General features: G+C 43.4%; 1 protein-coding gene and 1 pseudogene across 1 annotated transcript in view; one reads left to right on the top strand and one right to left on the bottom strand.

The window, feature by feature from the left end:
* LOC144754919 (microsomal triglyceride transfer protein-like) overlaps window positions 1–24,381 on the bottom strand; it is a 529,349-nt gene that overhangs the window by 66,951 nt on the left and 438,017 nt on the right. The window contains exons 16-17 of the mRNA XM_078643270.1: window positions 20,716–20,952; window positions 7,558–7,682 (exon numbers count right to left, since the gene is read on the bottom strand). Of these exons, the coding sequence (XP_078499396.1) occupies window positions 7,558–7,682; window positions 20,716–20,952 (362 nt within the window). The remainder of the gene's footprint in view (window positions 1–7,557; window positions 7,683–20,715; window positions 20,953–24,381) is intronic.
* LOC144756471 (uncharacterized) lies at window positions 1,735–2,724 on the top strand (annotated as a pseudogene).

Raw genomic sequence — 24,381 nt, 5'->3', positions numbered from 1 at the left:
CGCTGCCAGCCGGGCAAAAGAGCTCCCGTCAAGCCTTTGGAGATTAAATCGAGGAATCTGCGCCAAAAGTTGGGAAGAAGAACGAGCTGTCTCGCCGGAGTATAGAAGGCAAATCTCTTCTGTAAATAAATGGGATCCAGACCATGGAGGGCTTTGTGGGCAATGGATAATATTTTAAATTATATCCGAGCCTCCGCCGGCAGCCAATGCAGAGATCGCAGATGAGAGCGCACACTGCACCTGCTGGAAAGGCCTAGCAGGAGTCGGGCAGCCGAATTTTGGATCATCTGCAACTCATTCAAAATATAACCCGGAATGCCAGCGTACAGTACATTAGCATAATCGAGGCGCAAGAGAATTAAAATGCGAACAACAGTTTCCTTCACCGATTTAGGCAGAAGAGGAAGAAACTTCCTCAGAGACTTCAGGATGCTAAAACAAGAGCCCGCCAACTTCTTAACCTGCGATGAGAAGGTCAGGTTCTAATTGAACCAGACCACAAGAATATTAACAGAGTCACCCTTAAAGCTAGGTAGGGGAGAACCCGGGGCCAATAGCCTCTCTCTGAAGTCCACGGGGAATGCGCTGTACAAGAGGATCTCCAATTTCTCCTCCTTGCAGCTGTTACAATCCAACATCTCCTATGCTTACTTTATGGCAATACCATAGCTCTAGTGTCTGTGTTTGTCCTTGAGATGGTATCACTGATCGGTCTTTCTTGCACCTTATCTTTTTGAAAAACAAATTGTATAGCCTTTTCTAGAAAAAAAAAACATACATTTACTAAATGCAGACCAGCATTATGTTTTGTTCAACTGTTGAACTATTAGGAGATCTTTTTAAGGGAAGGATATTTTTTTTAAATCAACTGCATATTGTCATAATTCTATGCTTTTTCAATTCTATGTCAGTCCACGGAGGCAAAGATTATGCTGCTCTTTACTTTACTGGCAGAACAGCCAATGAAAACTTTAAACATAGCATAACCCGGAAGGACAACCCCCTCCTCAGTATGCACCAATCATATAACACACACTGTTATAAATGTCTCCACAATAACGATAACTTCCGCTTTCTTTGCTGCTGCAGCAGCAAGATAAGTACCTTTCATTTCTCAATCCTGGGGCATTTGGGGGTATCTTTATCTGAATTGATATCACTGTATTTAACAGTTTTTTTCCTAGCACTGTTAGCACGTTTGTCAGCAGGCGCACGTGTTCGTGCAACTTTCTTTGCCAATTTTATTGTTGTTTATAAATCGCGGGGTTAACTCGGATTCAAGTATCCTTTTGTCTCAGGCTCCCGGTGTGGGTGGTGTTTGCAGCGTTTCAGTGCTCCGGCGCCTTGTGGGCTCAATCCTGCGCGCTTGGGGAACACTCCTATTTTTATGCCCATGCTCCGCGCAGGCGCAATAAGCTGATGCGAGTAAATTTACCGATCAGCTCTTCGCGCATCAGCTGGAGCGGACTGCGAGATCCCCGGTCCCTTTGAACGCCAACCGGAGCATTTACGGATCTGGACTCTGCCCTAGGGGAGAATAGGGGTGGCTCCCTCCACTTCAAGTATATATTTCACTGCAAGTTGTGGCACATAGCTGTTAGTTGGCTTACTGTACTGCTTTAGACACAGTTCAGTGTTGTGCTTTAGGATCAGTTTCAAGGTGCCTACATTTATAAGAACACCTCAGGGTTTCTCACCCCCCCCCCCTCCCCTAAAGCTTCTTCAGACCGCAAGATGCCGTACTACACCGAGGAGGAAGATCAGTGGGTGGAATTTAATGAATATGCTGATTATGAGGAACCCGAAGAGCACCTTTTGGAGGAGCAGTTGGTTGAGGCCCTGGATACCCACGTCCAGGGCTCAGTAAACAGGGTGCTAATTAAGGCCTTACAGCCATTTACCAAGCCACTGCAGAACTATGGCAAGAGAAAGTTTGGTGCTTCGCAAGGAGAATCCCCAGGTCATACCTCAGTGGAGGTTCTTGCTTGGATGGCCCGTAATGTTATGAATGACCATGGCTATATGGGGTCCCCCAAGTCTAATAAAGCGCCGACGACACAAACGGGGGACGCAGAGGAATCTTCTCCTACCGCACCTGACACATCGTATTTGGATAAGGAATTGCAGGCCTCACGACCGGCGGCGAAACGGAAACGTAAGTCTCATCATGTGGAAAATAAACCGGTCAATAAAAACCTTTTGTTCGACCCCAGAAACATTATACACCTGATGTCACTGAGTGGCTTCCCTGTGTCGAGGTGGCACATTATGTACAAGAAAATCTCCGGAGAGGTTTTGAAAAGGAAGTCAGGGCTACCTTGCGCTCCGAATGTCCCAGACCATCTTTATTGGGAAAAGTGGCGGAAATGCCGGAAATTGACCCAAACATGGCCACTTTTATGAAAAAGTTTGCCACGGACCCCTAAAAGGGACTCGACCAGGCTTGGAGGGGCTGTCAGGATAAACTCCTTGATGTCACCGGTCCCCTGACAAAGATCTTGGATGCCGCGGTCACGGCCAAAGACTCCAACACTACATTGGACCCCTTGGAGGTTCTGGAGTGAGCACAACGAGCTATGTGTTTCTTAGGGAATGCAAATTGTGCTCTTTCGGCGGAACAGAGAAGGTCTTTCATTATGCGCATTGATCCCCAACTTGCGGAGATGGCGAATACGGAACCAGTCACGCTGGCCAATGGCATGCTTTTCAGGGACAAATTCGTGAAATAAATGGGGAAATATGTGAACCCATTCTCTGCCCTGGATAAGGCTCAGGCGAACATCAAGAAAGTATTCCATACTGGCCTTTTTAAGAGGGCCTGACGCTTCAGGGGTCGAGCGACATGCCGAGGATTCAATCAGACCTCTCGAGGCTTCGAGCAACGTGGCAGAGGTGGTGCACAGCGCTCAAAATTCTACCCTACCCACAATCACGGGGACAGAGGGAGACAGCACAGAGGTTACAGAGGACAGAATAATTCTTCCGGAGAGGCCTCTTACTCAGGTAAAGTTAATGCATGCTGGGGACACCAAGGTGGGAGGTCGGATTTCTTTGTTCCACCACAGGTGGGAGAGTCACACTAGATCCTTGGATCCTTCAAACGGTATCAGGGTTTTAGATAGAATTCTATGCCTTACCCCAGCAAGTTCATATTCCCCCTCCACTACATTTTTCCAGAGCAGAGATGTCTTTTATGGACGACGAGGTTCAGTCACTGCTGGAAAAAGTGGCTGTTGTGCAAACTACTAAAGTACAATCTTTCTAGTGCCCAAAAAGGACAAAGGTTTCAGGCTAGTGCTCAATCTGAGGGAATTCAACTCCTGAGTAGTGTATCGTCATTTCAAAATGGAAGGCATTCACGTGTTAAGAGACATCCTTTTGGAAAGGGATTGGATGGTGCATCTGGATCTGGAAGACGCATACCTGGCAGTGCCCATTTTTCAGCCTCATCGGAGGTTCCTGCAGTTCCAGTGGAGAGACCAGTGGTTCAAATTTTCAGTCATGCCCTTTGGTCTCTTGTCCGCACCTTGGTGTTTCACCAAGTTACTAAAACCCGTAGTCCAGTACCTGAGAGAATAGGGTGAGACTTTTAATTTATTTAGACGATATTCAGATTATGTCACAGAACATGGACACAGTTCTTCTGCATCTGAACTGGACGGTCCAACTCTTACAAGAATTGGGCTTCGTCATCAATGCGCAGAAATCTATTCTGATTCTGACACAATCGTTGGAATTCCTGGGTTTTCAGGTAGACTCAATTACACCTCAACTACTATTGCCACTGAGAAAGAGAGTAGCTATCAAGAAGGAGTTGAGGAGAGAGCTTGCCTCTCCGAATATATCTGTGAGGACGCTGGCCAGGTTGGTGGGGCTTCTTGCCAATTCAAGCAATGTTCCCAGGACCCTTACATTACAGTGCACTTTCAACGTTTGAAGATTCTACATTTACGCAAAGGTCTGAGTTATGCAGAACAGATTTTGATCTCCAGAGAGGCCTGGACCGTGATGGATTGGTGGCTGGAGCACATGGATGCATGGAATGGCAAGGCCATTTTCGCAGCCAGTCCGGAGCTAGTCATAGAATCCCATGCCAGCAGATGGGGTGGGAGAGCCCGATGGGGCTCGGTGGAGACTGGGGGTCAGTGGTCCCAGGAGGAACTGAAACTCCATATCAACTGTCTAGAACTTCTTGTATGATGGTTTTCTATTCGGACACTCTCACTGCAACGGGCGAGTTGCTGTATTCTACTGCGAATGGACAATGTGTCAGCAGTACGGTACAGCAATCGTCTGGGGGGTACGAGGTCCCGTCTTCTGGTATAGATAGCCAAAGACTTTTGGCATTATTGTCTGGCCCATCATATACAGGTGACGGCAGAATACATCACAGGTTATTTGCAATGTGGTAGTGGACTGGAACTCCCGATTCCTGCGGGATGCCAGCGATTGGAGACTGCATCCCTCGGTATTCAAACAACTGAATCACAAATGGGGACCATGTTTAGTGGATCTTTTTGCGTCCAGACTCAACACACAACTACCTCAGTTTTACAGTTGGTGACCAGATCCTCTGGCGATCAGCTCAGACGCATTTTTTCAATCAAGGACGATGGGCATTCTATATGCCTTTCAACCTTTCGTCTTGATTCCAAGGGTATTGGCACATGTGCGATGACAGAAGGCGAAGGTGATACAAGTCTCACCATGTTGGAAAGCGCAGGCCTGGTTCCCGGTGGCTCTAACCTTGTTGTGTGCACTTCCACTGTGACTGCAGTCATTTCCAGAGATTCTGGAGGACGCTCTGGGATTACCTCATCCGTTGGTGCTGCAGGGTCAATTGTCCCTCATGGCGTGGAGACTTTCAAGCGATGGTAGCAAGTGCCTGGAATTTCACAGGAGTCTTTGTTTTTCTTATAAGCATGGGCGCCCGCAACGCACAAACAATATGAATAAGCCTGGCGTAGATGGGTTAGTTGGTGTTCTGAACGGCAAGGAGATCCCTTGGGATCCGGTGTCCATTTGATAGTTAATTTTCTTTTAGAACTTGTGGTGTCCGGCCTGACATATCGGACGGTTAACAACTTTCGTTCTGCTATTTCAGCAGGTCATCCACATGTGGATGGTAAACCAGTGGGGGAACACCCCCTGGTTTGTAAAGTGGTGAGAGGCATCCATTTGGTTAACCCTCCGACACCAAAGTATTCTGTTTTGTGGGATATTAACGTAGTGTTACGTTTCCTTAAGACTTGGCCAGCTAATGAGGGGTTATCGCGTAAGCAACTGTCAGCAAGCTTACGATGTTATTCAGTCTGGTATCCTGCAGACGTGTCTTGGACGTTCGTGCTTTGGATATAGTAGGTAGAGTATTTACTCCAGCTAGAGTTTTTTTCACTATCTCAAAGAGGACAAAGACACATTCTAGATGTATTTCATATCCTGCTTTTCCTCATTATAGCAAGTTATGTGTGGTACAATGTTTAAAATGTTATGAGGATTGCACTAGAGAATTCAGGAATAATGTTGCAGGGCAATTGTTCATTTCATTACAGAGACCTTTCCGCCCAGTCACTGCAGCAACTTTAGCCAGGTGGGTTACTCGGCTTTTACGGCTAGCAGGTGTTGATACTTCAATGTTTGGAGCGCATTCTGTTAGAGGAGCGATGGCTTCCAAGACCTTTTATACTGGCTCCCATTTACAAGATATTATGACTGCGGCAGATTGGTCCGCTGACTCTACGTTTAAAACATTTTATCATAAACCTATGGTGCATGTGGCCTCAAGGGTTATGGAACAACTTTAAACTAGCATAATCTGAGCCTCCGTGGACTGACATAGAATAGAAAAAATTCTAGCTGGCGCAACAAGAATTTTCAATTCTATTAAAGACACAGAGGCAAGGATTACCCCGCCCAGGTAATTGGATGATGACACTATAAGTGATAGATTAATTATTGCAAGATGGGTAAAAAGTTCATGTACTGTTCATGATGATGACTTGGTTTTTCTTCCCACCCGTTTGTTGTTATTGGAAGTATGTTCATTGTGACTACTGAATAACATGTTTGTTATGGACAACATTGAGGTTATGAATGGCGTATAACGAATACTATTCTCATTGCAGGAGAACAAGGCAAACATACTTGAAGGATCATGATGAAGTTCATTGGAAGACTCGGATATGGAGTAAACTGAATTGGGGATGTTTATCAACTTGGTTGAGATTGATAGGAAGAGTTCCTGTGTTGAAGTTGGCTTGGAGTCGATGATGGAATCGGCAGAGTTCAGAGTTCGTCAGTCAAGTTATGGACTGTGTTGAAAGGTTTTTCGCGAAGAAAGAGGAAGTTATCCTTATTGTGGAGACATTTATAACGGTGTGTGTTATATGATTGGTGCACACTGAGGAGGGGGTTGTCCTTCCGAGTTATGCTATGTTTAAAGTTTTCATTGGCTGCTGTTTTGCCAGTAAAGTAAAGAGAAGCATAATCCTTGCCTTCGTGTCCTTAATAGATTTGAAAATTCTTGTTGAGTCAGCTAGAACAATTTTTATTCACTTTAATGAGACTATTCTTTATGCACTGTTATGCATGCCTTTGACTTTTGAATAAAGTTACTGAACTGAAAGAAACTAAACTGTGCAATTTTGGGTTGGAGCAAATCTAATACGAGTAGAAAACTATTGTAGTGTAGGAAAGCGAGAAATGTTCTACTCACTGCTATGCATCCCAACTCAAATATGAACAGTTGCCTACCTAGGGCGAGACAAACTGGAGGTGTGCACAACTGTAATGATAAAGGAGACCTGTCACATTTAACTAGAAGATCTCAAGTAGAACCCTGGAATCCTGGGAGCTCCACTGAAGACAGAAGAGACAGCATAGAGAAAGAGTGTCCACAATAGCTGATATAACCTTCTGCTCCAACGTTCCAAGATTGTTTTTTCAGTTTCCCCCTGCTTAATTTAGAACCCTCTATCCTCAGTAGGAAAAATATTCTGATGGCACGATAGCTAGTGATCAATTTGTAAAAGAAGAAGTGCAGGGGCCTAAAATGTTACTTAGATGCCCACGGCCGGCACTATCGAAGGCTGGAATGACGAACACCAAGGCTGTAAAGTCTTGAGTCCACCTCATGCCTCTTTCATCCACCACCAGACCCACCTTGCCCCTTTATTCCACCTTTTCATCCCTGCTTGATCCCTCTACTACCGGTTCTCGTCTTTATCTTACTGTTTCTTTCCTCTTTTTGTGAGGAGAAATAAGTGCTGGTCTCAAAACAGAAGAGCTAGTAGTCCCCACCTGCAATCACTGGCTCAAACTACACAGTGGCGCTTCTGATGAAGGATACCCCTCGTTAAAGGCACTCTTCCTCGGTATAGACCCTGGTCTTAAGCTTGAGCCTATAGCTGAAGCAGAAGACCTTCAGCAGCCACTATAGCCCTTAGGAATGGTGTACAATACAATATCAGATGCATATATAAAGTTTTCCACGTTTCAAGATCATATGCAGTCAATCTGTTAAACATGCACGTTTGAAATTGCCCTTGAATGACATACTTGGTTTTGATGCTTGTTCTGGAATCTTGGTCCCACAAACTGACATCGACGTTTGCAAAAATTTCCAACCCAAGTCCACCTTGAAATTCTGCTGTTGCTTGTATTCCAGACTGCAATTGAATCCCCTGCCAACAACAAATAAAGTCAAAATGCAATTTACAGTTGGGAAAAAAATATGCTTTGCATTGGGTGTTAGTGCATACAAATTAATGATACAACATATAAATACATTGATTTGTATTTTTACTTTGTGTTTTTTTATGGCACTGGCCTGGTTCTGGATGACAAATCAATAAACAGTAACTTAAAGTAATGGTGTCCACGCATGGAATCAGAATGCCAAAGGAGAAAAAAAATTATACAGGTATGTGCTGCAAACAAAACAAAACTGTGGCAAAAAAGTGTCAAAAGAACAACAACATGTTAGAAGGATAGAAACAAGACAGCAAAGCAGAGTGTGTAAACAAAAGATTGAGGAAGGGGCAGGGAATTAACCTTTGTAGCTACTTTTTAGCTTGTAAAAGTTGTGAAATTCATAGCTGTGTAACAGGTGTTGGTAACAGATCAACTTTGGAGGCATGTTTTTTTAAGTGTTTATTCAGATGTACATACATTTGGAAAATCATAGGATGAGTGTCTTAGAGAGCATCTCTATTCATTAATTCTGGACTTTAAAACAAGGAGTTTAAGAACGTGGAATCTCGAAAACTAGCATGATTTCTTAAAAGGATCATAGACTTGAAAACTCTAGATACCAATTTCGGTCTAAAATTCATTCTGGAATAACATGTATTTCTACAGTGAGGACCATAAACGATAAAAGATGTTCTGGTTCGTTAGCATGCCAGATATATAAGTACAAAACACAAATATAGACGACAGAATAACCATTCAGCTAACCAAGTATCATATTTAATCGTATTGCAACAGAAAACGTGCAAACCCCTCCAATACACCCTATACCAAAGAGAAACTAATCATAGTTGGTTTTGGGCTATGAGTAAGACAGACAGAAATGATTTTTGGAAATAAACTACATTAGGTTTGGAACTAGGTCTTAAAAATGAATAACAATTATCATCCATAGACATTTATAACCTCTTGTTTTGCGGTTTAATGTTACTAATCAAAACTCTGTTTGGTGCATGAAACTGATATTTCTAAAACATATGCGGGCCTAAACAAATTAATGTCTGTTATTTGCAAAAATGTATCCCGCCTACTTCAAACCAATGCTATGTATTTAGCAATTTCACAGGTAACTGCGAAATCATCATTGGTCCACAATGCGATAGGGCATGCCTAATACTATTTTAATGAATTAGTTATCCTGTAAAATTGTATATGTGGGGCAAAAAAAGTAGAGGACTTGGTGACTCCCCTTTAGACCTGCCTAGGAACATACGCAAATAGGGGGATTTCAAGAGAATGCTCAGATGAAATACTTTACGCAAACCAGGGCTGCACATCCTCCTATGCAATAACCAGAGAGTCTCTGAAGACGTAAGGGATTATTAATTGTGTTGATATCCGCCATAAAGTCTAAGTCTTTGGGCTCTGACATCGCCTCCATCCACCTTCTTCTGCAGTTCGTCCACAAAATAAACATATAATTAACTATGTGATCATGACTGGCCTGAACACAGAAACGTATTATGTTACTTTACATGATAATAGCTTGTAATTTTACAATACATTTGATTGAATCAGTTTGGATAGACATGGAAGTTTAGGAAATGGGTGATAACTGCACAAGTCGGATGGCCACAAGGGAGGTTTCTTCAAGAGTGGTCAGCTGACTGCAACTTTCTATTTATCAGAAAACATACTTAGCATAATAGAGTAAGAAAAGATTTCAATTTTCACTTGGCCAATTGCAAATACCAGGGTTTATAAATTCTTAAAGGCGGGGAGGGAGCAGGGGCTTTAATGTGACCCATATGTTGACATGATCAGGATTTATTTGACTATTTCTTTTGTGTTATTGGCTGAAAACACGTCTAAAGATCAGGCAACCTTGTGAAATATAACTGAGAGATATGGTTATCTCTAGGCTACATCATATAGGGCCAGATGTATCATCATTGTATTTTGCGAGACCTTAATAGTGAATTTTACTGATTCACTATTAAGGACTCGCAAAATGCAATGTATGTAAGTTTTGCAACTTAAATAGTGATTCCTACGCCGTCCTTATTTGCGACTCGCAAATAAGGAAGGGCTTCCCATTCATTTCTATGGGTCACGAGGTCCATAGAAATGAATGGGAATTGCATTCCCACTTTGCGAGTACCCAAAGGTACTCTCAAATTGTGCATGCATTTTCAAGAGTGCAAGGGTGCCAAAATGACACCTTGTTGCACCCCTGAAATATGCATGTGTGCACATGTGGCGCACATACATGCCCTAAGAGCATGTATGTGCACCACATGGTACTTTGAAAAATGCAAAAAAGTGCATTTTTCTAGGAAATCACAAATTACCACCAACTTGAAGTTGGTGGTAAATTGCGATTCCTTAAGCCAAGATCACAAATTTTGGGTGCTTCCAGAATGGCATTTAAGGAATCAATACCTTAAATGCATTTGCAAAATAGGGAATCGCTAATTTTGCGATTCCTTATTTTGCGATGACCTTTTGGGATGATACATCCCAAAAGGCTTTTTCCTGTTCGCAAACGGGCCGATTCTGCGAATCAGCCCGTTTCTAAACAGGAAAACCCTTGATGCATCTGGCCCATAGAGTTTATTTAACATGTAGATTCAGTTCACAAACACTCTCTGGGCATGATTCACAGAACTAACTTAAGACAAAATCCTAAACTTACTACAATTTTGGTATTCACAGAAGGCCCTTACTCATTTTGCTATTCACAGAAGGCACTTACTCATTGATGAGTAAGTGCCTTCTGTGAATACCAAAATGAGTAAGTGCCTTATGTGAATAACAAAATGGTAGTAAGTTTAGAATGTTATCTTAAGTTAGTTCTGTGAATCGGGGCCTCTATACATTATTACTCTTACTTAATAGAGCAGTGCCTGATAGAAAGTTCAATTTCTGGAACTTTTTGATAATGGACCAGACAATTGGTGTTAAAGTTTTCTGGGACTAAATTACAAAGGGAAGGCTCAGTTATCAGACCATGTTAGTTTAAATAGTGTCCCTGCGCCAATCAGATCAGAAGGAAAGAAGATTGGATCTAAATTGTCTGCTGCCTTGTACATGGGAAGTGTATTTTCCTGAAGCAGATTAGTCGAAGGGAGTTGTCTGAATAATGCTTGTTTGAGGTGCAGTGGGGTTGTTCTAGCCAAAGAGCCAACGAGCAAAGTCACAAGAAAAACCAAAGGCTCTAAATTTTAGGTAAAAATGAATAAGAGATCTAGGAGTGGAGAGGTACCAGATAAAGCCATGCCCATCATGTAGTATCCCAAAAGGAATCTAATAGATAGAAATTTGGATTTAATACCCATCTCAAACTTTTCTAGGTCCATTATGTTTGCAAACATGATGTGCTCAGCTTTCCTTTGCGTTAGAACCAGGTTTGTGCTTAAGAAATACCAAAACACACATACCTATACAAGAATCAGTTTGCAATATTGATCACAAACCGTGTAAAATATGGACATGAATTTGTAATTCATGTTAAGGTTAGCTAATTGTGTACATTTTTATAGTTGTGAAATTGCATTTGTGGGGGCTTCTTGGGCTACAAAATCTGCCCCACACAAAGCTACCCTGAAAAAATTATATTGGGAATGGGTCTCCTCTCAACTTATCGCAAACCCCCGTCACTGCAACTCCACCGCAGCCTTTCTAAGAATCAAGGACGTGGTGGCCTATGAACCCTATCTGGACTTGATCACCATGCCAGTTGATAGGGCTCTTTACTTTAAGTTCAGAGTGGGCACTCTTCCGATAGGGGTTCTCCTTTCCAGATGGAAAATGCCTGTGCAGCTATCGCCATTTTGTGCCCTCTGTTCTACAAGGCCCGAGACGGTGACACATATCCTTTTTGAATGCCCTGACTATTCCCGACCAAGGAGGTGTTGGCTCAAACCTCTATTTAGACTATTAGGGACACGCCAGCATTTGGTGGCGTTACGCATCTTATTATCAGACACTCCCCCCCCCATAGTTTGTGGTGTCTCAACATTTTTAAGATGGGCTTGGTTGATTCGCTCCAATAGACTGTCTATTTCAATTTAATCCATTTTTAACTAACTTATTTGCACGTATCATTGGTACTTTGTACTTGTTTTAACCTTTGAATGTATTTTTAAATTGATGATTTGCAGTTTTAAATATGTATGTAATGCTTTTAAGATATCTGCATATCGAAATAAAGCTATCAACCATTTGTGGGACAGAGGCTAGATGTATCTGACTATAACAAGGACTGTTCACCTCCCACTTCTAACTTTCTGTTTCTATGTTCCCAGGACCTGCCAGTGCTTGGTTTGAGCATGTGGCTTCCGATGCTCGGACCCATATCGTCAGCTCGTCAGCAGTGGCCTCCTGACGAGAGTCCTGACGAGAGTCCTGGCACTTATTTAGTTACAAATTAAGCACTGCCCACCAATGCAGGCCCTGAGTATTTGAACGTGACCCGGCCTAGCTGCATGTACACTGTGCCCACAAGGCATTCTGGGAAAGGGGCAAGGGGTTCCCTTCCGAAATATCCTAGCTGGCCAGATTTTCCAACTGAATTGCACAAACTTCAGTTGGCAGGAGCCCACTTCCCAAATGCCAGAACCTTGGAGTATAAGCTGAAGCTCCAACAAAGCTCACTAAAAACTTCTTTGAGCTAGACCTGGGTGGTTCTGCTGCTGATGCAACCTCTAGAATGTGGAGCTAGGTGCTGCCTGTTCCTTTTGGCTGGGAAAAAGCATGTTAAAGCTCTGTTGTCCCATGTGTCCTGTATGAAAGACCCTAGAAGAGATGTTGATTTTTTTTAAATATCTACATGTCGAAATTTTTAAATACTATTTAAATCTACTTGTTGTGTAAAGAAATTCACCATCCCCAACCTATTTCCTAAATCAGTTAGATGGGCTATCACAAGCACATCACTTGTTTTTAGGTCGAGCATTCAAGACCTCTTGTATATACTTTAGTATATACTTATCTTGTATATACTTTAGTATATACTTATATGTGTATGTACTTTATGGGCTCTGGGGATCAGCCCTTGGACTTGTCTGCTTCCACTTAGGGACTTTTTTTCTGTTCAACAGCCCCTATTTAACTTTCCTGTTAGAAAAAGATAAGCAGAGGTCAGTAAAATACCAGAATCACTTTAGCATTCTCTAGATTCCAGTCCACAGAAATTGTCTCCCACAAGCACCCGTAGACAATAATATTTTTTTCAAATCTTGTATTTTCAGTGATATGACCACCGAAGACCCCGATTTTATATTAAAAACAGAGCTTTAGGCCATACTATTTCCCACTGAAAGGCAATATTTCTCTCCATGTGTTCCCATACCTGGCGTGTCACGCAGTTTGGTACTTACTTTCCCTCTTTGTTAAAGAACAGTCAATGTTTCAGCACCCAGGCTGATGTGCTGCATAGCTAAATACATATAAGGTCCCAAAGGCAAGACCGGTTGCATTGCAAATGATTGTTTTTTTAATACTGCACACATGCTACAGGAAAACTCCTTTCAAACTCCAAAAGCAAGCTGGGTCAGCTTGGGGTTTTCTAGGTGACACTGCTACATTTTAGGAGCATTTCAACATTGATTTTTACGTCCATTATTCTGTTGATGTAGAGGTCAAACTGTCAGTGGTCTACTGTGAGAAAGCTAAATTATTATGATTAGGACATGAAAAGTCTTGTTACACAATGCAATTGTAGAAGGTGCATTAACCCTTGTATTTAGCACTTAAATTGCAAACAGTGACCAGTGTATTACAATGTCTGTAGTCTTTGCATCAATCCTCTGACCACAACATATGTAAACAGATTAGTCGCTGTTAGACCTGGCATCCTTGGTGTGGTTTCCCCAGACTTTTTGCCTCTACCTCCTACGTTTTGACACTGTGATGGATTTTGTTTTGCTGGTTTGGATGCTTTGGGCACTTTGCCGCTGCTGATCAGTGCCAAAGTGCAAGTGCTCCCTGGTTAAATTATTACTGTGATTGGTTATCCATGATTGGCATATTTGTTATACCAGTAGGTCCCTAGAAAAGTGTACTTAGTGTGCCAGGGCGGGTAATTCAAATGCTACTAGTGGGCCTGCAGCACTGATTGTGCCACCCACACGAGGAGCCCTAAAATGGTGTCTCAGGCCTGCCACCGCAGGACCTGTGCGCAGTCTGTGAACTGCCATGTTATCCTGGCCCGTGTCCACACGGGCCAGGCAGGACCCTTCCCTTTTCTTACACATTGGACACCCCTGTGGTAGGCCCAAGGTACCCCCCTGGGCAGGGTGCAGTGTATGTGAAAGGTAGGACATGTGCTAGTGTGGGTAACATGTCCTGATAGTGAAATACTGCCAATTTCGTTTTTTCATTATTGAAAGGCTATCTTGCCCATAGGATAACATGGGCAATGCTGTGTGACATGTTTACCTGCATATCTTCCCATAACAGTAAGATAGACATATGGAATCTGGTATCCCTGAACTCAGAATTTAATAACGCATCCTTTAGTAAAGATGGTTTTTAAATTCTAAGTTTGAAAATAGCCCTTTTAGAAAGTGGCTATTTTCCTGTCTAACCTTTCTTGTGCCTCTGCCTGTTTGTGTATCAACTGTCTGGTTTGGAGTGACAGGGGCTGGGGGTGGCTGAATGAGTCAGCACTAGGCTGAATAGCCCCATCTACATGTAGAGTGGTGGGGAAGAGTAGCACCTGGGTCTCAATAGGGCTGTGCCTGCCTGCCACAATGCTGGCTCCACCTCCTCTGATGGCCCTAGCCCACACTCACAAAGGAAGGAGAGGTGCACTGGCAGAGTGCCCCCAGAACTGGTTTAGCCTGGGTCCAGGACCCCTCACACAAGAAGAACAAAGACTTTTGGGGTAAAAAGTAGGACTGGGATCCCAGTAAAATTAGATTAGGAGACTTCGTGATCAAGAAGGAATCCCTGCCTGGGGACAGCCAGGAAGACTGAGGAAAAGTGCTGCCACTGCTGAGTGTCTGGAAGCTGACCAACAGTTGATGTGAATACTGGGAAGGAGGACCAAGGGACTGTCTGCTGTGTGCTGTGTCCCCCTTACTTGAAGATGAGCTGTGCTGTGTACTTCGCCCCCCTCTGAAGACCCCGTATCTTCAAGGGCCTGGGAAGAGCTGGACTCCTGTTGTCAAACTCAGGGACACAAAAGTTTGCAGAAAGACATCTGAATCATGCTGTGGGTTGTGCGTTTTAACCCCCACTGGTGTCTGCAGGAAGCGTAGGGTTAATTGGCGCCATCAGCCTACTCTCCCCTGCTTGTGGCCGTGAAGAGACTGAGGAGGCTTGTGCCCTGATCACCACCGCCGGCCCGTGAGCCGCGATTGCCTGGTGTGTTACTTTTCCCTGTTCATGACCTTAAAGAGACTGGGGAGGCTGGTGCCTTGATCACCGCCGCCGGCCCGTGAGCCACGATTGCCTTGTGTGTTGCTTCTCCCTGCTGCTGGCTCGTGAATCAGCCTTCAGTTGCAGCCCGGGAGAGTGAGCTCGCCCTGGAGACCGCCCGGAGGCTTTTTGTCAATTTCACCGCGCGGCCAGGGTAAAGAGAAAGAGCCGCGCTGAGGGAAGCATCAGGGCGTTGCTTAGCAACAGCGGGGCCCACCTGCAAGGAGCCGTGCTCAACCCCGAGCGTGACGCCCACGGAGGAATTCCCACCAGGACAGAAGCCGGGACAGGAGAACCCCGCCGAGAGTAAAGCACTGCGCCAGCTCGACACAACCAAGGTAACGCTCCAGCCCGCTTTGCAACACTGACAGGAGTGGGTGAGAGCGAGCACTTGTGCGAGGGGTGTGTGGTAATTGCTGCAACAGGCTTTTACAGCTCGGACCGGTTCATGGAGGAACCGACGTGGCGATTACCCTTGCAACCAATAGTGGTGACTGAACTACGGCAATCACGGGGGTGATTCGGAAAGCGCTATTGTTAAGTGACTGAGGAAGCGCTCAGTAAATGATTGAGGAGGCAAGATTCCAGTGATTGGGAAAGCGCTGCTTTGGGTGATTCTTCGCCTTCAAGAGGGCAGCAGGGGCCTGTGTGAAAAGTGTCTCAGTCACAGTAGTTTGGAAATACCATTCCACGTGCTAGGAGCAGGAGCCCTCCAAAGGCTCAGTCAATTTAAAGTGAACAGTGTTAAGAGAGCCTTACTAAAGTGAACAGTGTTAAGAGAACCTTACTAAAGTGAACAGTGTTAAGAGGACATTACTCAAGTGACCATTTTTAAGGGAACATTTTCTAAAACAAGATTGATTGTGTATGTGTTGTTTATGACGTTTTGATCTGCCTAATCTATGTAAAGTAATTTATATTTTTATAAACACGTGTAGTGTCTATTTGTGGTGTTGCGCTACATTACTGTGAGTTTTGGTACAAATACTTTACACATTGGCTTGGGGATAAGCCTGTCTGCTCGTGCCAAGCTACCAAGGGGGTGAGCAGGGGTCATCTACAGTGTATTCCCCCCTTGCCCTGATTAGAGTGGTGATTTGTGCTTGGCTTTGGCACAAGCCTCAGCCAACCAGGAATTCCATTTCTAACAGTCGCTGATTTCTGCATTAGGTGCATTTGTCCACAGGCTTCAGACTGGGATCTGAACCTGTGGTTAGCACATTAACCCACTCAACTATTCCACAAGTATCTGAACCAGTGAACTACATATTGCACATGGTGCGCAAATCACACAGAACTCTGCAAATGAGCCCATGCAGCATCTAAAGTGTTTACCTACAATATGACAAAACATTGTTTACTTTTCTGCACGTTTTCAACACTTTATTTCACTTTCTTTCTTTCTCCGCCCGCCACGTCACACTGTGATTCACTGGCCTCGAGTCTCTTGTTTCATTTCCTTTTTTTATTTTACATTTGTTTCTTCAGTCTTTTCTTTCATTTCTCTTTCTCTCCGTCTTGGACAGACACTCATCACTCTAGATAATCAAGTGAGAGAATGGACACTTGTAACTACGTTACAGAAGGTTAGTTAGATCACCCTCATAAACGCTATGTTAATTGTGCGGTTTATATCGTTTCTCCGCCCGACATATGCGTTATGGCATTTATCATTGGGTGTTCCGAATTCATATGATCGGTGTTACCATGTATAAATGTGACTAAAAAAGAGTGAATAAACATAAAAAGGGCAACTAGAAACAACCCGCAAGCTGAACTGAATGGGCAAGAATTCCTCCTCCCTACTTGGTGATTAAGACACTCATCACTGCACAGACACACACTGTATGTATTCCACCTGCTTAGAAAGACACGCCCACTCTGCAGCAGATTCACATTACCCACAGACTTCCTACTCCAGTTTCCAAGTAAGTCCACAGCTCCAATGCTCGGGGCTCCTGCAGATATCGAAGGGCAGGGTGTGCAAGTAGAAACAATGAGGCAGATCAAAGCAGTGCATGCAGAGGCTGCCTCCGAGGGAGATGAGTGCAGGGGGGCTAAGACAAAGGCACGCAGTCCCATAGACAGCAATGGGTACTTTGATATGTGTTCAGTTGAACAGACTGCCACATTGGGGTTGCATGTGGATGAATATCTGGAGAAGAGATGTGTATTCAGTTGCATATTGATAATTATCTGAATTTGGAGATTAGAGGACAGAAAACTACTGTCACAAACGTGGCGGTGCGCACCTGCTAGCTTAGGGCTTCTCCCTTTCTGGATCTCTTTTCACATTCCTCCTTAGCCTCTTTAAATGCACAAGAAGTGCCTCTAAAGATGCATTTAAAAGACACCATTTGTACTGCAGCCAAAACAACTAGAAACACTAGGAACATTTCTGTCCTACTTTACCATAACTTATTGTCTAGTTGTACTTCAGACAAAACGGACATTAAGGTCTCTTGTCACTTAAGGAAAACCGTATTTCTCAGGCATCGTGAGACGCAAATTTCCAACCTCGGCCTTAGCCAACACAAGCAAAGGCATGGGGCCAGATGTAAAAAGAGTATTTGGGGGCGCAAATGGGTTTCTGACCAATTTGCCCCAGCAAAAAACCTGTGGCCCATGTAATATTCCTATTTTGCGAGTCGCAAATCAATTTGCGACTCGCAAAATAGGATTAGCGACTTGCTATTAGGAAGGGGCGTTCCAAGGGCGTCCCTTCCTAATAACGACTCCTTAAGCTATGTATGAATGTTTTGCAACCGCAATTGCGGTCGCAAAACACTCGTAGTTTACTACCCTTGTCAGAAGGGTGATAAAGCACTCGCAAACGGGAAGTAATCCCCTGGTGACCCTTCCCATTTGTGAATGCATGTACAAATATTTTTTATAGGCAGGCACTGCCAGCCCTTTAAAAATGAAACTGAAAAGTTTCATTTTTATTTTTTAAATGCATCCAGCGTTAATTTCAAAGCAGTCCAAGGCATGAAGGTCTGCTGACACCAGCAGGCCACCATCCCTGGGAGTGCCAGCCTTTCCTAATGGGGTCGCAAATTGTGGCAGCCTCAATAATAAGCATGAGGCATGCAATTTGCAAACCCATTGGGAATAGCAAACAGTGTCTCGGGCACTGTTGTGCATCCCAATTAGCGACTCGCAAATGCGATGTAATATGCTACACGCTAATTGGCGGGTTGTATATCTGGCCTTTGGACACAGTGCCAAAAAGGTTTCTCCATTCCCACCAGAAATCAGATGTCTGCCTGAATAATCTGCTTGAAGACATGCAGCTCCATGGGGTGGTGATCCTCTAGAGCAGACTGCCTCCCTGTGATACTACTGATTGTCCTAATATATGATCTGATTCTGCTTTGCTTCAGAGGCTGGACACTCTGTTCACCTGAGTGGTAGCCCTTTGCCTCCTCCGTGTACAAGGTACCCTCCACCCCTCTGTATCTGTTGACCATGAGTCTGTAGGGTGCACAGGTTATGAGTTATCCGAACTCAAGGGACCACCAGCATCAATCTAAACTCAAACAGTGAGAATGGCTTATCTGTCCAAACCTCACAAATCACATTCTTCAACTTGAGACATTTCTCATTTCACATGCAGTTACTGTTACACTGTATTTTGATTGCCACTGTGTTTCTCTTTGTTTTAGCCTCGTTTCGGTGAGTTTGAGAGCAACAGAATCTCGAAAAGTAAGGTGTGTGAATTCGTAAAGTAGCTCAGTTTTGGTGGGAGGAAAGCAGTCCTCCATTTTACAGTGAGTTTGTCCATGGCAGCAGTGTAATTGTGAACGTCACATGTGTGTAAACACTGTTTAAGATATTGCATCTTTATGCTAAGGGTATTATTTTCGTTTTGAGATCTGTTCCAGTGTTACCAATTATCTAATGATCACAAATAGTATAAAGTGCTTTATCATTTGGCTCTAGTTGGATCACTGTGAGTCTGAGTTAGTGTTTGGTGGACAGAGTATTCTATCACAAATGAGACCCTTTCCATCGAATCCTCATTACACCCGCTCTATAAAGAGATGAGGGACTGCCAGTTTTCCAATGGCGGTGCACCTGTTGGCTCCGGGGCCGGAAAATACTCTAAAATTAGACTACCCACCTTATTTATTTAGAACAGGTGATCTGATGTCTTTTTTCTGTTCTGTACATCACTACTAGGTCAAATCTGGCAATCAAGAACAGAGAAATAAATAATGACGACTACACCCTGGGAAAAATCTCCCAGGGTGTGAGGACTAATATTTTTTGTTGTTTTTATAGAATCAAACTCCTTCTCTGGGAAATTGTTTCTGAACAAATATAATTTGTATGTGTTTGGATGACTAAAAGGCAGCAGTCCTGCACCAAACTTTCAGTGTCTTCGTAGTGGATTGTGTTAACGCACAGAGAACGCTACTGGGTTGGCAGTGAACGCAAAACATGCCTGTCTTTGTCCATCAGAGAGGCGGACGTATTTTCCTCCACTACCTCAGCGGAGAGAGGCCTAAATAAGCCTCTATGTTTTCACTGCATCACTGGTTGTATTGTGTACTGTGACTTGTCCATACTTTTCCTACGTGACCTTCATTTTTACTTTATCTGTAAGCATATACTGAAATAATAAAGTGTTGTTTCCTTTTTTTTAATAACTCGTCACCCTGGCTGACCAATCACACTTATTTTGGCACTCGGATGTGATGACTGTACCTAGACTCATCCCTACACTTCCTTCTGTGAAGGAGTTTCGGCTTCTCGTCTTATCAATTTGGAAATTGAAGGGAATAGCCATTTTGAGCCAGTTACCGAGAGTCCTGGATGATTGGAACACCAGCATTATCTTGTTAGTTATCCCTCCAACTGCATGGATAAAAGAAACGGTTTAACAGGTTGCATCAGTGCAATTGTACACTATAATGAAAAAACAGTTTTTTCTCTCTTCTGTGTGTAGGCATCACTACCCCCTGTCTAGTTTCAGTAGGTTTCTAGACAGTTCATGCAATTAGGGAGCAGCCCTGGATGCACTCTTTCAAGATGTAAAGCTTGTGAGGTCCAAGGCACCACTCACCTTGGTCCCAAGGACACAAAAAGCCCTGAACTTTCAAGGACATGTCAATTTTCAGACCATTCATGTTTTTAATGAGAGAACTCGTACTGTTCCTAACCATAAGTCCATAGGATAACACACAATATCATCTGTCCAGCTTTTCAAATTCAGCTTAAGCACTTTCAACTGTTTTTCTTTGTTTATCCCAGATCTATGGAAATTTGAAGCTTGAAAATGTTTCCACATTAATGTATCTGTTACTCAGACAACAGGCAAAGTAGACATATTCTGTTTCCACTCCAAAATTTGTTCATGATTACACTTAAACACCATGCATATTTCTTAGATGACATCTATTTAAATTACTTACTATGTGACCTTATCAAATTGGCCTCCTTAAATATAAAGTTCTCTTTGTTTGCACTGCTCATGCCATATCACAGTATTAGATGGTCACTAAGTTTAAACTCAAGCAAAGTTTAAGCTGCATTCCTGACAGAAAAACCAAGTTAATACTATCCTGCAATTGGCAGTGGCAATTGGCAGTGACTCACCTGCAGATGGTCAATCAACAAGACATTGCCCTCAACGATGCTGGTGGGTTCGCCACTATTTGCGAAGATCTTTGATACTAAGTCCATGTATCCCTTGAAGAAAACAATTGGGCGTAACTGGACATCAAATAAAATGGCCGACATTCCAGCCATTACTTCTTGTCCCTCGCTTCCTTCTTCTTCTTCAGCTCCCCCTCCTCCCAAGAGTGATTCAAGACCACTTGCTTCAATCGATACCTAAAATAGAAATGGAGCAGGGTTAGCAGGAAACCAATGCCTACTGTGCAGCACAAGGAGCAAGGTTCTCCAAAGCTCATGGCCATGTCCAGAGGAGACTCTGGCACTACACTTCGGGTCACAGCAGATTCTATTTAAATGTGTTTTTCAGCCCTTGTAAAGCACCGAATATGATTTACTATCTCATATCACTTTCCACGTTCATCAGGATTCAGACTTCCTAGCCTCATTAAGAATACTCATCTCAGGCCAAAAAGATTAGTGCTGTTCTGACTTAATGTTTTAAGGCATATGCATTCTTCTTCACTTTAACATCACAAGATTCCACAAAGATTACACATCACTGGGTGCCTTGCGCGACAGTGTTAGAATTTGACTTGACTTTTGAAAACCCAATGGAGCAAAGAGTTGCAATTCGATCACTCACACAATATTTAAGAAATTATAAGTGCCCAATTTGACTCAATCCTTTTCAATCTTAGTTCAGGAACAAAGCTGCATTAGAAAGGATACTGAGATGTTTCTCATGTGGGTTGGTCACATTCTACTTTTATTCAGAGGTGTAACATATTTTGCAGGCGAGGTGCAAAAATAAGACGTCTGGATACAAGGCACTGAATATGTTTCATTATTTCAATGTTTATTTGAGTAAACTAGAAGGATAGCTCAATGAGCTGAGCGTTTGCAGCTTGAGCAACGTGGGGATCGGCAGGTCATGAGCGTGAATGCCGGCAGGGCAGATCCAGCCTTTTATTCTCTCGAAGACAGGTAAAGTAAGTACTGTGAGTGGATAAAAGTAGCATCTGTTCTTTAAAGTGCTTAGAAACATCAGTTGTGTGTTATGAAGCGCTATATAAACACAAGTTATTATTTTTAAATGGAGAGATCAAGCATTGCCACCCAGCTGAGAGGAGCATTGAAAATTTGTGAAATGGCTTTTAGTTGATTCTGCTATTTCTGTTCAATTGCTAGTGTTAGTCCCAGCAGTACTCTGAAATATATACCATAATCAAAAACTCACAGGCTATCATCTTATTTATTTTCTGTCTGCTCTAACTTTAGGGTGGTTTGTGACAATGAAGTTCACATGTAAAGAGGCAGTTGGTAACGCGCACACTTTTATAGCTTGTTGTGGGTGTGCGTAGACCAGGTTATGTGCATCAGGCAATAATTATGGCCTTATTTCCTATGAACACTGTGGTTTTAAGAAATATTGAGTAGTTTTATTGTGCCCTCCCTAAGACATTTAACGTCTTCTGGAGCATGGGCACTGTAAACTAATGTAAGGTATTGTATAATAATAGTAATAATAATAATACAAATCTTCATAAAGGGATTCAAACCTAATGCCCAATGACCTGTCACAGCCGGCAAATATGGGCCTAGATTTACAAGAACCCTAGATTATTTTCAAAGAAGTTTAGATAGATGTCCATAATATTTGGATAAAACTGGTTACATAGTTCACTGTCTGATACATGGAGTTTCTGCAATGGCATCTGTAGCAGTGGAAAGGTCATGTCCCCTTGCAGCCAGATTCATCCTTCTGCTCCCCTTCGTCATCCCCATGGGAGGATTGTGCATCACTGAGACCACATCCATTGAGGGACATGGCAGTACATGCAGAGTATGACCAGCCCCCACCATTGTACTAAACGTACGTATGATAGGGGTAGCCTTTCTGATGCTGAAGGGTATGATAACTCGGTCACACATGACAAGTGGTAAGACTCCCTTCAATCCAGGGCCACTGGTTTTTTTGTGTTTCAGTTTTGTGAAATGTTAAGAAGGCCCATCAGAACAGTAAGACATGGAGGTCCACCTAGGACTAATTTGTGATGAAAGTGTCTCTGCTCTTTCAGAGGAACGACTTTCATCAGAATTGCACTGTCAAACTGGCAATGAACCCTAAATAGGGCTGCCAGCAAGCCTGCTGCATGGTGGGCTGGCGCAAGTCTTCGAGGTGGATCAAGGTGTGACCTCTGTGGTCTAACTGATCCGGTATGTCTATGCCCCAACTTTCTGTCCCAGTCAAGGAAACCGAAGTGGTTAAGGAAGCTTTGGATACAAAGCTACATTCTGAGTGGCAAAAGTGTAGGTTGCAGATGGATGAGGGGCAGTTCACTCATATTCAGGCTTCAATCAACGTTCTAGGTGAACATAGCTCTCAGTCATCAACGCCCAATCCATGCCTGTTTTCAGGTGCAATAAATAAATGTAATGTTTGCATGGCTCTTCGTTTTTTCATATAATGGTATTTTAAACTGCAGTTCAAACACATCCTACACATTCATCCTACCTTTAGGCCCCACTGAATAAGTAATGAGGGACATCTAGTCAGTGTGTTGAACCTTACTGGGAGGACCTTTGATCAAAAGAACAAGTTACTTACCTTTGGTACCGCTCCTTCTGGTGGAGGCTCTATCAACTACAGACTCCTCACCTTTTGAATATTCCACAGGAATCAGACTGGATCCTGAAAATTTTCAGCAGCACTCCTGTGCGCCGGTACATGCTGTTGTGTTGCTTTGCCCTGACATTGTTCCACTCTGGAAGTGACAAACCAAGCAGCATATAAGTGACTTGCATATGCGCCAAGATCCATTGCTTTCTAGGCTGTCCGCAGCCCCAGATGCCTAGCCCATTAACAGATTGGTTTTGATCACTGTACAAATCTCTTTTTAAATGAAAAAAGGAGCCTAGTTTACTGAAAGTCAAGGATGGGAGGGCTGGGGATTAATCTGCGGTTAGATAGAGTAACGTTACAGAAGGGAAGTAACTTGTTCTTCTGTTACATACTTCTAACCGTAGATTCCTCACCTCTTAAGTAGCTATTAAAGCAGTCCCCTCCCAGTGGTCAGTCTCTGCACTGGCTCAGACCAAAAAGTCCTGCAAGATCGGGCGGGCAAAGTGTTCTTTTCGAGAAACCTGCATGTCCAAGTAGTGCTTTGTGGACATATGAAGGATTGCCCACGAAAAGGCCTCGTCAATATTCAGAAGGCATTACGCATGCAAACACTGTGGTAGTGGCCTTGGCTTTGGTGGAATGAGCTCATAAGCCTTCTGGAACTTGCTTCTCTACTAACACCTAGCAGATTTTGATACAGAGCATAATCCAATGAAATGGTTTTCTTCTCCACTGCCTTGTTTATTTGCTCCAGTGAATCAGCCAAAGAGCTGATCGTGCGCCCAATGAAGTCTGGGTTGATTGATGCAAAAACTGAGAGATCTTGTAGGCCCTAACCAATGGAGTCTATCCTCCTCCTCAAAGGGATGAGGTGGAGCGAAGAACACCAGAAGGGTGAGACTTTGCCCGATATTAAAAGGAGTCACCACTTATGGGAGAAAGGAGACTCGGGTCATCCTGAAGACCAAGTTATCTGGAAATAATGTTGTGTACAAGGACGGCTTTAACACTGGTGGCGCCCT

The sequence above is a fragment of the Lissotriton helveticus genome, chromosome 5_1 (genome assembly GCF_964261635.1).
Source record: "Lissotriton helveticus chromosome 5_1, aLisHel1.1, whole genome shotgun sequence".
Taxonomy (NCBI): domain Eukaryota; kingdom Metazoa; phylum Chordata; class Amphibia; order Caudata; family Salamandridae; genus Lissotriton; species Lissotriton helveticus.
The sequence above is the reverse complement of the archived record's forward strand: the minus strand, read 5'-3'. Positions and strand labels throughout refer to the sequence as shown.